Here is a 14,227-nt window from a genome sequence, read left to right as displayed (position 1 = left end):
AAATGGTTGATGATGTGCAGATTGTATTTTATTGTGGCAGTTGTGGAAAAGACGCAGCGCACATGGCGGATTTTACAGCTGAGATCAATACATCAGTGACGTTGTCAGGAAGCATCTGAGTTTTTGTGGGTGTGCGGGGGGTGGGTGCGTGCGTGTAAGTGTATGTGTGCGTGTAACATTTGACAGTCATTAGACTTCAATCGGGCCCCTTGCCCACCACACTGAGAGGGAAGCAACATGGGATCATATGAATCAGATGCTGCACATACAGCACCACGCACACACACTAAGAAAGATGGCGGCCAGAGGGGAGGCCAACAGTCTGACACCTCTGACGACATAAGCGGGAAGTCTAACTGACACCAGCCTCCTTCTCTCGGCTCAGAGGCATACAGATAATAGCCGGGCGCCCAATGTCACATGCACACGCAGGGGTGGCCACAGGCACACACACGCACACACACACTTCAGTAGGTATGCCTACTCTCGGGCTGGAGGATTTTGAAAAGTAATATAATTGTGATTTTTTTTTTTTTTTTTTTTTGCCCCTCAAAATTGCGTTTACGACTTGATATGTGATTTTTGCTTTTTTCGAGGCCCTCTTCCAATGATTTTTCAATTGTCGACAATTAATCGATGATCAAATTAAATAGCTAATTATTCTTGATAATCAATTACCGTAATCGATTGGACAGCTTTTTAGATTTAAAATTGTCCAACTCGTAAAATTATCAGCTTCTTATCTGTAAATATTCTCCAATTTCTGTAGTCCTCCATGAAAGCAGACTGATTATCTTTGTGTTGAATCAAAAATCAAAATAAAACATTTGCTTTTATTTTGGAAAACAATAACCAACATTTCGGCCTCTTTCTTGACATCTTACAGACAAAACCAGTAACGGAACCATAATTAATTTGTGCTTGTGCATTTTCTGCAATGTCAATTTGAAATAATGCCCCCTCTTTTAGTAAACGGATGGACATTAAAATATTTTCTATTTTTAGCCGATTATCGATTAATTTACAAAATAATTGACGGATTAATCATTTATTAAAATAATTGGTAGTTGCAACCCTACACTAAACTAAAGGCAAATGAAGGACAATTTATTTATCGACATTTGTTAGAATTTTTTAAGTTACTAAACTGACTTCTTCTTTTAAGCGTTCACTATGACAACTTTACAAAATTTTACCAAACAAACGTGGCATGAACATTAGTCACTAAGTAATAAGTCAAATTACAAAAATATTGTAATCTAGACACTCTATAAATAAATGATTACCATTACCATTGCACCTCTCGTAACTACCGAAGTAACACTGAACGCATAATATTTTGGAGGTAACTCTCCCAAAACGATGAGAATATACAACGTCATGAAAGTGTGGTTGTTTTGCATTTCAGCAGACAATCAAGGGATGGTTTCATTGGATGTAACCGTCACTTACCTTATAAATGTTATGCACTTAATTTATTTTATTTATTTGAGTACCTGTAATTAGTGTTGAGATGTTCTCAAGCCATATATGTCTTTTCTACAAGTGTAACTGGTCTTCATTTCGCTCAGACGCTGAACAAATGGAGCTAAAATAGAGCGAATATGTGGACAGAAGCGAAACTTGACCAAAGTAATTTAAAGGTTTATCAATGTAGTTGATAAATTGCGGGCGCAATGGAAAACCCAGAAAGCAAAAGTTTGATCATTAAAGCAAACACAGTAACCTAATTTGCACTTCAATTATCCAGACATTATGAATGTACAGTGTAAATAGCGATGAGAAAGCCTGCACACATTCACTTCAATTAGCTGTGTAAATCGTTTTTACCACTGACGTGATGTGCTATGATGATGTATGAACACTGCATACTGATCTTTTTCCACAGCCTAATTACACCACTGCAGTGAGTGCATTCACTCACTCATTTTTTTTTTTTTTTTTTTTTTAACATATCGAAGTTAGAGCTGATTGGATTTAATGCCCCCACAAATGTCTTCCATTGAATTTATTTCCAGTCAATTTATCAGGACTCCACTAAAGCTTTGATGAAAAATCCAAAACGTAAATGAGCGGATCCCCACGAGTCGTACGTCCATTTACGATTCGAGCGGCGTTGCGCGGCCGGGACTCGCGATGTGAAAAGTTAAAGTGAGGTGAGCGTAATTACGCGACGCAAAGGCTTAATCAGAGTGCTGTTCGTCAAGTTTGTTAGCGAGGCTTGGCAGATCCCATCCTGTTAATTTGGTCCGGACAAGTAAATTGGCTCCTGGCAGTTTTAACAATTCACAGGAGTCCGGGGCCATTTTTCAAAACCCCAATTACGAGGCTGTAGCGCATCGTGCACAGGGCCTCTTTTTCACCCGACGCTGACATAATGAACTCATGTTAGCTTCAACAAAGTAATCATACTTTGCAATATGTATGATGAATGCATTGTTTACCTATGAACTGATGTGTTTTTAATTGTGCGTGTCTCAAACACTGTGTACACAGAAATGTACACACAAGTGCTTCCTGGTCATTTGTAAGTGTCAGTAGTAATTAAAGCAAGTCAGGTCAGTGCTGCTGGCTTAGCTCACAATGGATGTAGCACCGATTGGTGTTGTTTAATTAACATGGAAAGTAGTGCTTATAAAGAAGGATAACAAAACTATTCGGTGAATAGGGAAAAAAAATTGTAGCCTCCAGTCTTCTGGGAAGAGTTTCTACAAGATTTTGAAGTGTGCGAGGACGATTGTGTCCATTCATCCAGAAGAGGGCTCTTCTCCACCATTCAAGCATGCCTTTTATGGACCTTGCACATTGGGGCAGTCATGCTGGAACACAAAAGGGCCTTCTCCAAACTGTGGCCACAGAGTTGGAAAAGCACAATTGTCCAAATGGATTCACACGACATGGTTCAAGTGACAATTCATACATGGCTCATGGCAGGGTAAAGGGGGGAAAATGGATGGAATTGGATATCCTCAGATCGAAATCAGGCCTCTTTCACTATGAATGGGATGTCTTCTGCGTAAATGTACAGATCAGATATACACAGTCAACGTGAGCCTGACATAATCGAAAAACACTGATGGATGATAGAGATACAGTAAATGCATAAATCTAAATTACAGCAATTGCACAGGCCATCAACTCTTTGATGTGAAACGTCATCAACGGGAATCCAGACGAGGAACGCCGTTGTTGTCATTTATCGTCAACTATGTTTTTGGGAGGAAAAAAGTCTCGGCTAACTCTGATTTCATCATTAAGCTGGCAAAGTAAAAAAACAAAACAAAACAAAAAAAAACCACCAGCAAATGGCTGCATTAGATCTCTTTTGGATGAGGTCACTGTCTGGAAATTTTATCGTTACAAGCAACTTGTGATAGATCAAATGTTTGTCACGTTAAAGATACAGCAAAGAGTGCCATGAAAGAGAGAAGAGATCATTTACATTTATAAGTAGAGGCGATGACATAAATTACGCACACAAACATACACTCACACACTACTAAATACTCCTACTACTAAATAGCGTATAAATAGTTTGTAAAGTTTGTCAAATGAACTGTTAAACTGGTGATATTTGTGAATACATTATTTTGCCATCAAAAGCACATTTTCATTCTTGTCGCTGGTATTTTTCAAAGAAAAGGATTGTTCAGATGTTTGAAGCGTCACTAAAGCAAAAATTATTAGCATAAAAGTCGTTTATAAGACATATTTTTTTACAAAAATCTTGTTTTCTGCATTTTTTGCTCCAAAATAGATTTGGATGAAACCAACCCATATAAAAATAGAATAAATGAAAAAAAAAAAGGCACGTCCACCTTCATGCCGTACTTGCTGTTTTTCATTCGATTGTTTTATATTTATGCCTAAATGGCATAATGGCATAGATTAGTGTTAGACTACCGCTGCCATAGGAACGGAACTACGCCGTAAATCGAGAACTCCCTACAACTGATTAAGATCTCAGCCGTATTCCTCATACAGTGCATTTGCTCCTTTCTATTGTGTGAGTGATATGAATTATGTCTTTGGAGCTTCAAGCGGGATCTTGGTGGTTAGGTGCGTGCGGTGTGTTTATTTTAAAACAAGTTTATTTATAGCGTCACTTTGACTGAAGCAAATGCTCCTAAGCACATGAAAAGGACCAACGGCGTCATTGAACATTTATGAGTAGTGGACGCATGAAAAGCGCGTACAGATGGTATTGTCGCGGGTGGTGGGAGGACTCTTGGGTTTTGATCCGGTTCCTCACTAAACAGACTAGTCCATCAGCAACAGATACCCATTTAATTATGCAGGAGGTTGGTATGAAAAATAAATGTCTGTTTCCCGGAGTTAGGTGTGCCTCATTTCTTCTTTTGCTCACAAAGAGATCACGCTGAGCCATTTTACTGGTTTCATCTCACAAACCGCTGATTTGGATGATAGCCCACGTGACATTTCACCCACACGAGCATTACATACGGCTTTATCGGCATCACATCTTCACAATGTTAAAGCAGCAGTAAGGGGATCTTTCCCCAGTCTGGGGCTTCCAAATTCATTTTCATGTTGCCTTTGCTGCTGTATCTACTGTACTCCAGCCTCGTGATAGAAAAAATGCTTAGGTCGATGGCAGAAAGTGCGGAAAGACAGATTTGACAGGGAATGCCTACATTTAAGGACCAATCCACCCAGAGTGTGTATCTAGCAAGAGAGAGAGTAAATGACCAACGTAAGTGGACGGGAGAATTGAGATCCTTTCATTAATAATTCAATTCCTCCCGAAATTAATGTGACAAATACATGTTCCTAAGCTAAAGGAGCCATGCTAGTGCATTTACTTCCAAAACACTAACACATCTTTGAGTTATATAGCAATATGTGTTGAGTTAATAGAAGATTAGTTTCAATGCTGCCAAGTTTGCAAAAGCACTGCCACGAGAAAACGCCCCGGCTGGCTCGCCAGTATGTTAAAGTCGGCAATCTGGTGTTATAATAGCAATGACACAAGCCATAATGTCAAAGCTGGTATTTTAAGGTGAATTACTTTCAGACTGTAGCATTAAAATCGCTGCACTTGTACTATACAAACACAGCTCCACGATGCACGGTAGCCTCTGGTTCTTCCAGTGCATTTGCAGCCCATCCGTTGTGTGTTTGTCGTCCATTTCCATTGGCAACGTGGATACATGATTGCAATTTTCTCAACAATACAAGCTAGTCAGCCAGCTCCAATCCATAATTAAACTGGAAGAAAGCCAGTTGTCTTCAATGTTGGATCACTTTGCTTGAAAACAGCCACTGGCTGACTTTTCATTGCGTGATTTTGGGGATGGACACTTCCTTTGGGTTTGTCCTACTGACTACTTTTCATTTTATAATGGATTTGAATTTCCGACACCACAACAATCTGGGGGCGGAGCGAGATTTTGGTGAAAAATGACACAAAGTTCAGCACGTCTGCACGTCTGTCTCGAAAGTGTGTTTTCCCTCTTCTGTTGGCTTTTTCACACTTTCTTGAAGGACAAGATTAGTAAATTCCCCTCATGCCAGTGTGTAAGTACCTTTGACCAGAGTGTCATAACAAAATGGCACAAATAGCATACTGTATGTTTCATGGTCAGAAGTCATCAAGTGACAAATGAACATCAGATTGTCAATAGATAAAGGGGAGAATAAGAAAGAGAGAGGTAAACATGTTGCTGCTTTAAATGGATGCGATATGCAATATGGATGTTGACTAAAGCGATTTTGATAATACTGTGATATTTAACATGTACCTAAGGAAATAACATTTTTATGATCTAATGATAGAAATAATGCCTGTAAGAGGCGGACCCTGGTGGGGCGGAATGTGAAGTCTGCGTGCAAGTGCCTGGAAGTGAGCTGTTGCTGACAGCAGCTTCTGCGTCAGTGTCGTCATTGTGTTTGCTGTAAAACCCCCTAAAATAACGATTGCTCTGTATATGACGTTTCTAGAGGGGCAATGAACAACACACAACGGTATGATGGCCGAACACCAGGGTTATAATTGTTTGGGATTTTGGTTTTCCTGAACGTGTTTAGCGTCTCCATTCATTGTTTTGTTTTTGGATTTCTTGAACGTGTTTAACGTCTCCATTCATTGTCGTATGTTTTTGGCAGGTGGCACATCACGTTGGTCGTCGCCTCCCTGCGATTGCTGCTGCAAGAACCACAAGGGCGAGGGCGATGGCGAGAGCGGCACCTCCTTTAACGAGCTCTCCACCTCCAGCTCAGAGAGCCAGTCCGAGGCCGGCTCTCCGCAGGGGACGGTCATCTGCGGGCCGGTCAGCCGCCAGCCGCACGCCCACACTAACGTCCAAACTCTGGACAGGCCTCTAAAAAAGGGCCCGGTCGCCAGGCTCCAGCAGTCGGAACAACGGCGGAAAAGCGACCTGCTTCGTACCCTCACCTCCGGCTCCCGCGATTCTAACACGTGCAAGAAGAGGCCGCCCAAAGAGAAGCTGACGGTGGAGGAAGAGCTAGATAGGTGCATTCAGGACTTTCGCAAGATCAAGATTCCCGAGAGGTTTCCTGAGCGGAAGTATATGTGGCAGGCGGACTTGTTGAGAAAGTACCGCCTCTGAGCACACAGCAAACCCAACGCTGAGGCCAAGGATCTGTTTACATGTTTTGTCCAGCGAGATTTTTGCAACTAGGACAATTAAACTCAATCATTCACCATTATGCCAGTTGGTTGAACAGCGACACAGTGAAGCTCAAAAGAAGCAGACAAAACCAGACTGTTCTCTTATTGACGTAACGTATGTAGTATGTGTGTGCATTTAGTTCCCCGCCCACTCAAGGTACAGTGTGTGCTGTTTTCTCACTCAATGATTCACAGCTTTGAATAATCTAAGAGAGGACCAAAGCGAGCAGGAAGACAGATCTACCAAGAGAAGGATCAGGATGGGAACTGAAAAACAAGAACTCATCATTTCCCTGAACATGACAAAAACACAATTTTACCTTGAAACTTTTGAAAATGTTCATGTGAAAAGGCTTTTGGATGCAGTCAAGAGCATGCCAAAGAAACAGGTGTCAGATCATTTTAGCGAATCAGAAATCTAAAGAAAGTCATTTTTTGGAAAAGGCATTTCATTTAACCAATTAAAGTCTGAAGCCCCTTGTCAGACATCTCTCTAAAACCTACGGTCGTCTTTGGAGTCATCCTTGAAAACCCGACATTAGCCACCTACAAAATAATTAATATCTCAGACCCTGTAGCAGATAGAAACATAATTCCAAAAGAATTTGAGGGCTTAGACATGTGGCTTTCACGCAGGCCCAAGTTTATTCTTCTTTACTGTTTCAATCGAAGATGCAAGTGAAGCACCATTTTTAATTTTAAAAAATCGAGTGGTAATTACCATGGTGTGTTGTCTTACAAAGACGTTGAAATCGTCATTGTCTACGAACATATATCCAAACCATACATCACGTTTGAATGGTTTCACGGCTTTAAATTCCGCAAGCGTGTCGTCTATATCACTGCCGTGACTTATATCAGAGCTCCCGCGATCAACTGTGTCTCCATTACTCATCAAAAAAATTCCGGATATCCTCCGACAACTCAACTTGGGCTTTTGAACAGATTTGCTGCTCTTAATATTGTGACATGACGACGCCGATATATTGGCGATATCACGATATTGTGACATCCCTACTTGCCAGTGATTTGATGCACTAAAAGTGGCCGCATATAATCACATGCAACGAAGACTCTACATATCTTCCATCAATAACCAAGGCTAAACTTGGCTACTCTCTGACATACAGTATATAAAGACACAATATACTTCCTTGACACCAATTACTACTTTACTATTTGTCTGGGATGTTACGCTATCTTAGGGCAGGTGAATTTGTGAATAGCGAACGGCGAATAGATGGGTGTTTATTTATGTTTTTCTTTCTTTAGTTTTACGTGAAGTAGTGTCAATTTCAATCACAAGGTGGTGGGCCCACACAGGAAAAATACAAAACATGGCTACATCAAGACATGTACAGTATGTGGGGTCCTCGGTTTACATGCTGATGTCAGCAATCAGAAATCAATAATCTATGCTAGCTCAATAGCACAGTCATAATTACAATAAATATTCATATAAAACACTTTTAAGCCATGAATCACATTAAATATGGTGATATTTGAATGTGCCTTCTTGTGCCGTGTGACCACGTATTCTTATGCTAACTAGATCAAAGGGTGCCGTTCGTATCTTCACAACGTTGTTTCGTTGTTAACCGAGGACCCCTGTATGTGTAATCACACTTAGTCAGACCCCGAGGTCACTGCTATCTACATCAGGGGCTGATAAACTCTCTTGATAGTGCTTTCAGTCTAGTAGTGCTGCTCGGATGCACACAAACTGTTTTTTTTTTTTGTTTTTTTTTTTGCGCACTTCAGAGACGGGAAATATTATGATTTCATCAGCAGCCCAAATTAATTTTCCTGTTCTAATATGAGTTCCATTGCGAAGGCACACCCTCGAGTGAATCGCGGCGCGGCGAATTGCTTTGGCTCCTGCAGAGCAATTTCCGAGATGGGCAATAAAGCGAAGGTTTTGATGGTCAAATCATAGAGAAATACACGGGCGCAATAAAAGTCCTGATGGAGCGCACATCCACCCACGCAAGTGTTTCCTTCTGTATTACTTGTGTTTATCACTAGTTACCTTCTATTCCAAAAAATGTCAAACAAACACTGAATATTGATGGGGTTATCTAAGCACATGCAGGTGTACTTGTTCAACAAGCACCTAGCAAGGAGAGGACATTTACTAATTTGCCCTGATGGTTATACAGTTCTTTCCTGACTGTTGACAAGCTGATCAATAGTTATTGACGAAGGGCTCTGGTGACAGCGCTGATTCTACTTGTTTACGGTTATTAATGAATCCTGACAAAAACACTATCGACAGAACAAGTATTCCACGTGTTTTCCAATAAGTTCACCAAATTAAATCGTTCTTTTTTCTTGGTGCCCCCGCCGGACTAAGCAGCTGTGCTAACATTGAATAATGAAAATAAAAGCGCCTGATAAGTTTGCTTTTAGAGCTGAGCGGCAAAATGGCTAACACACATAGAACGATTGTTACCATTTATTTGCTTGGATGGCAATCCAAACATTTGACTGAGCTAATTTCTTCGAGTATGCCTTTAAAAAAGCAATTTTGAGGATTTATTCATAGAAGCAGATAACAGTCATATTTTACTTTTGTGTTCAGAGCTTAATGCAAACACAATGAAAAGTGAACTTATACAATCAAAGCTTGTTGTAAATTGCAAGTTTACACTTAAACAAGTTGTGTTTTAAAGCACAAAAATAAGACTAATTATTTTAGCGCTAAAAAGAAAAAAATGCTATGTTAATAGTAATTTAAATCATTTAGAATATATATTTTTTCTACTTAAAGGCCTTTAGAGTAATAATACCCATTATGTTGTTCATTTCCCCATTTGTTTTGGGCTTAGATTTATTAAATCATACAGTGGCAAAAACACAAATTCAACAATGATTTTTTTTTTTAAGTTTTAAGTCAAGAAATAATTGTATCATATGTAAATAATTACCACAAATCTACACATATTAAGTATTATACTCATTGTACATAAGCAAATCTATTGGGTTTCTTTGTAGCTATTAATGTGGTACTGCCATTTAAGTTTTATGTTGCTCGATCAAGAATGGAAGGAAAATATCAAATACACATCTATAACCCATCACTTATATATTTTATTTCCAACATGATGAGTTTTGAATCAATTCTAATACCGCCACTGTCAGACTGGAAACAATGACACAAATGCTGAATAGATAAAAATTAACGTTCTTGTCTACTGATTTATGAAAAAGGATTTGACAGTATTGCAGTGCACACCGTCTAGTAGAGTGGATGCATCATATCATATTTTTTCCTTTTATTGGCATTTATGGTATTCCTGCAACACAAACTGATCAATCATTCATGAAGCTGTCCCCAAATAACATATTTTCATGGCCAGAGGCCTTCAGGTCCCAAATGGAAATCAGATGGCATCAATAGAGGGGCGGTGGGGGGTTGTGGTAAGAAGGAGAAAAGTGAGACAAAAATGTTGCACATAATCGTTAAAAGCATGCTGAAGTTGTAGCTAGTGATGGACATGATAATAAAATTAGATGATTTATGAACAAGCGTCATGGACCTATGTAACCTATTTCCCTTATCAGGGCAGGGCACAGACGTTGTAGGGAGTGCATACGGGCACATGAAGGCCACTTAAACTTTTTGAATTTTGAGTGGTATACAGTTTGTTTATTCTCGGAAAAGTAATCACAGAATTTTTCATTGGTCAGACCAATGGTGTAAAAAGCCTAAAATTCTATTCCTGAACTATTTTAGAGGCCAGACCTCCCTAAATGTTAACAGCACCTATTTGAATCTTTTAATCGAAATTAGATAGAGCGACAAAAGGCCAGTGACTTCACTTCCACGTTGCCTTCAGTGCACCACATTAAACAAATGCGGGACTCATTTCATTTAGATTTTATGTTTTTGGAAGCACAGTTTGAATAATAACATACAGACTTACAGTATTCTGTGGAAGCGAGTACAAATAAAAAGTCATTTTACAGGTATTAGGTTCTGTGATGGAGGTTTATTTATTTATGACTCCAGGGAGAAGCTGCGCAATCTATGACGAATGGCTTCCAATGACACCAAGGAACCATCCAGTGTGGGCGTAAACAACAAATTGCAGTGTGTGGCGTTTGGAACCTGCGACTCATCTTATTGACTCAGGGCCCTTTAGTGCAATTTAATTGAGTTTAAGGCTGACCGAAGAATCCCAATTCGTCACCTCAAAACCAAGAGTCACTAAGAAATTAAGAAAAATGTAATGGATCCGGAATGAGTCTGTGCCCCTATAACCTTAAAGTTGAGAGAAAGCCAATTTTTTTTAACAGCATATATACTGTATATATATATATATATAAACATACATAAAAACACAGTAATGATCTGACAAGTCTGAAATACATTTTTAAAGTTTGAAATACAGCAGAGTGACACCCGGAGGCCTTGTAGACACAACTACAGATCTTTTTGCACAATATATGGAGTCCTCTAAAAAGAACATCATATTTCACTAAAAGGACATCATTGTCATAATCATTTTGCATAGAGCCATCAGTGATACATGTCTTCCATGTGACCATCACACTCTCTGGTGAGGGGTTGTCTTGACTCGAACCTGCTCTGGATATCTTAAGGGACCAGAACCTGCAACATTCTCGTATGAAGTCAAGTGTGATGTATGAAAATGTGTATGTGAGTCAATTCTTTGTAAAGTTTTGCCAGCCTGCAAATGGGGCCGCGGTTGTGGAGAAAAAAAATCACATCCTCAGCACATACTGTTTGGAACTGAAGGACGTGATGTTGTGTCATAATGATTGTTCTGATACACACAAAAACGCACAGAAAAAATGGTTCTGAAATGTTGTGAGCATGTCGGTATTCAAAACTCTATGACAGATTAGTCTTGTTGTGAAGATTTTTTTTGGTCAAAACTGCTATTAACATTACAAAAAAAAAAAAAAAAAAAAGGAAGAAAAGCACAAATATGTTGATCGTGTCTAATGTTCCTCTACAGATGTATACAATTATCCAATAAAATTCCAACTCTGGAATGGATTGATTGCTATGTTCTTTCATCACAAGTTAAAATTGAACTGAACTACACTATTGTACTGAATTGGTAAAAATGGAACAATGTGATTAAAAAAAAAATGTATTTGTTTTGATCCATAAATGTACCTCAAGATTTGAAAGTGAATGTTGGTGATGTGCCCATCTGCCTTTAAAGACACTGCAGAGTATATATTAGTCACTTCAAAGTAAATCTAATAAACAAAGACAACCTGTTCAGAGATCAAGGACTTTTGATTTATTCCAAATGACTACTGGAACACATGAAGATGTTCCTTCTTGCCATTTCTGAATTTAGTTGGATTACATTCCAAAATTATTCAGATAGAATCAAACAATTTCTACAGTTAGTGGATGATTAAAACAGGATTTGATGGCTTAATTTATTGGTTCATTGATTCAAATCACAAGCAAATGCTGACCCAGGACCACAAAAAAAATAAAATTAACTACGATTGTGAAATCGTATGAAATCTGACACTATGAATGTCACATTATGAACGGGCTAAAATTGCACTACCAATTTTTGGGCGGGTTCCATGTGCAGAATAGCAGATGAACAAAAGGGCTGAAACGAAAAGACAGGAGGCAAAAAAGGGTAGACACCGTAAGTAATTCCTGCAATTGAAGACAAAAGTCGCACCAACTACCAGTAGTGTGTCGAGCGTGTTGTTTGAATTAGATGTTCTAAAATGATTTATTCATAACATAGAGTGGACCAAGCAACTCTTGCCCGAACACTTGTAGCTGTCTGTCAAGTATTTTATACAATGGAACCTTGGAAGTTTTCCAAACTTATTTCTTGTTTCAAGGCTCTGTTCGCGAACCAAATCAAGTTTTCCCCTTAAAATGAATGGAAATAGAATTAATTTGTTACAGCCATACAACCAAGTCAGTCGTGCAGCGAGACCTGTGCCAAATAAGCCTGTCCAGGACTTCATAATAATGTTTACGCTGTGCGAGAGAAAACACAACTGAGCGTTCCACATTGATATTTGACCAACAATTTGGTGCGCAAACCAATTTCTTTGTGAACTGGAGCGTTTGCGAGCCGAGGTTCTACTGTATGTCAAACCAGCCGCTGGCTCTGATGCCACTGATGTAAAAATGCAGAATCTTCCGTTATGGTTCATGACTACACTGTGAAAGACACAGCAGAGCACTTTAACGATGCTACGTGTTGTGAATGCCACCTTTGTGGAAGACATCGTGATTTAAGGCTTAATTGATTCCGGCAAAAATAACAACGCTGCCACCTTCACAAAGACAAATGATTCATCTAGTTAGTGGCAGGCATATGGAAGGAAAGCTGCCGCTTGTTCGCGGACGATACACTCAATTACACCCGTTTCAAAGTCCCAATGAGTGAACGTGAAGGAAGAATAAATGTTTCATGTCACAGTGTGGGTGGGTGGCACACTTACTGTGCGAGAAAGAAAGGAAAGGGAGCGACGTAAAAATAGCTTCTGAGGTATTAGCCATCATCAAACATGAGGCGACTCAGACTGTTTTGCGAGCTCCGCTGCAGAGTAACATGGGAAGGGAGCGTTTGGACGGACGGGAGTGTGAAGGAGAGGTGCGAGTATTGAAGGAGGGTGGGAGGTGAGAAAATGGAAGGATGGAATAAGTGAAGGAATGTTTGAAGGTAAGTCATGAATGACAAACAAGTGCAGGGAGAGAAGACGTCTGCTCACCATTTAAAATTACAATTAGAAGGGGATTCAGAGCACGGCCAATACAATAAATCATACATTTGTACCAAAAATAGTGAAAGAGCATGTGGTTGGAATAGATAATTAACCCCCCCAAAAGGTTATTAGAAAAACAAATATATGCATATATTTTTTGTAAATGATTTTATTATTTGGTCAAAATCATTTACAGTGGGTAATTTTACGCGGCACACCGGAAAATCTCTCATGGCACACTAGTTGAGAATCACGGTTTAAGAAACAAAAACACAAAATGCTCACTGAAATAACTTCATGAGTCTGTTCTGGGGCTGCTCAGCTACACCCAGCACAGGTTGTCTTGAATCTGTGCAGGGTCCATAGAAATCTCAATATGTGTTGTGCTAGTCAAACTTACTCACCAACCAATCAGGAGATGGAAAAATCTTGATGTCAACGATTTTGAAATGGGATCGGTTAAACAAATTGTCCCACTAATTCTGTAGGCCCTGGTCAGTTTTGGTTGACATGGCAACACAAAGAAATTGAAATCTCACATCCATATAAAAGAGACGCTTCAAACCGTTTATTGCCTTGAAGATCATAATAAAACAAAGAGAATTTCACCTTTCAGTGCGTAGTGATAGCGCTGGCTAGCATCAATGTTGCGGTACTATACGCAACTGATTGAACAGCACTCTAGTCGAATTTAGAATTCCAAATTGAATTTGTTCTCACGCACGGGGCGCAAGCAACAGAACGCATAGCTTGTGTCACCTGTGTCACCAGACACATCCATCTCCAAATAAGATAAGCGCTGTAGCTAGCATGATCTATCGGCCAGGATCACAAACATGAACGAGA

General features: G+C 39.5%; 1 protein-coding gene across 1 annotated transcript in view; it reads left to right on the top strand.

Annotated features, from left to right (window-relative positions):
- Window positions 1–11,909, top strand: part of kctd16b (potassium channel tetramerization domain containing 16b) — a 62,335-nt gene extending 50,426 nt beyond the window's left edge. The window contains exon 2 of the mRNA XM_086012414.1: window positions 6,127–11,909. Within this exon, the coding sequence (XP_085868540.1) occupies window positions 6,127–6,590 (464 nt within the window). The 3' untranslated portion in view covers window positions 6,591–11,909. The remainder of the gene's footprint in view (window positions 1–6,126) is intronic.
- Window positions 11,910–14,227: the final 2,318 nt, after the last annotated feature.

This window comes from Filicampus tigris, chromosome 17, assembly GCF_054856515.1.
Source record: "Filicampus tigris isolate MCC_2025a chromosome 17, RoL_Ftig_1.0, whole genome shotgun sequence".
NCBI lineage: Eukaryota > Metazoa > Chordata > Actinopteri > Syngnathiformes > Syngnathidae > Filicampus > Filicampus tigris.
Note: the sequence above shows the minus strand (reverse complement) of the source record. Positions and strands in the feature narration are given on the sequence as shown.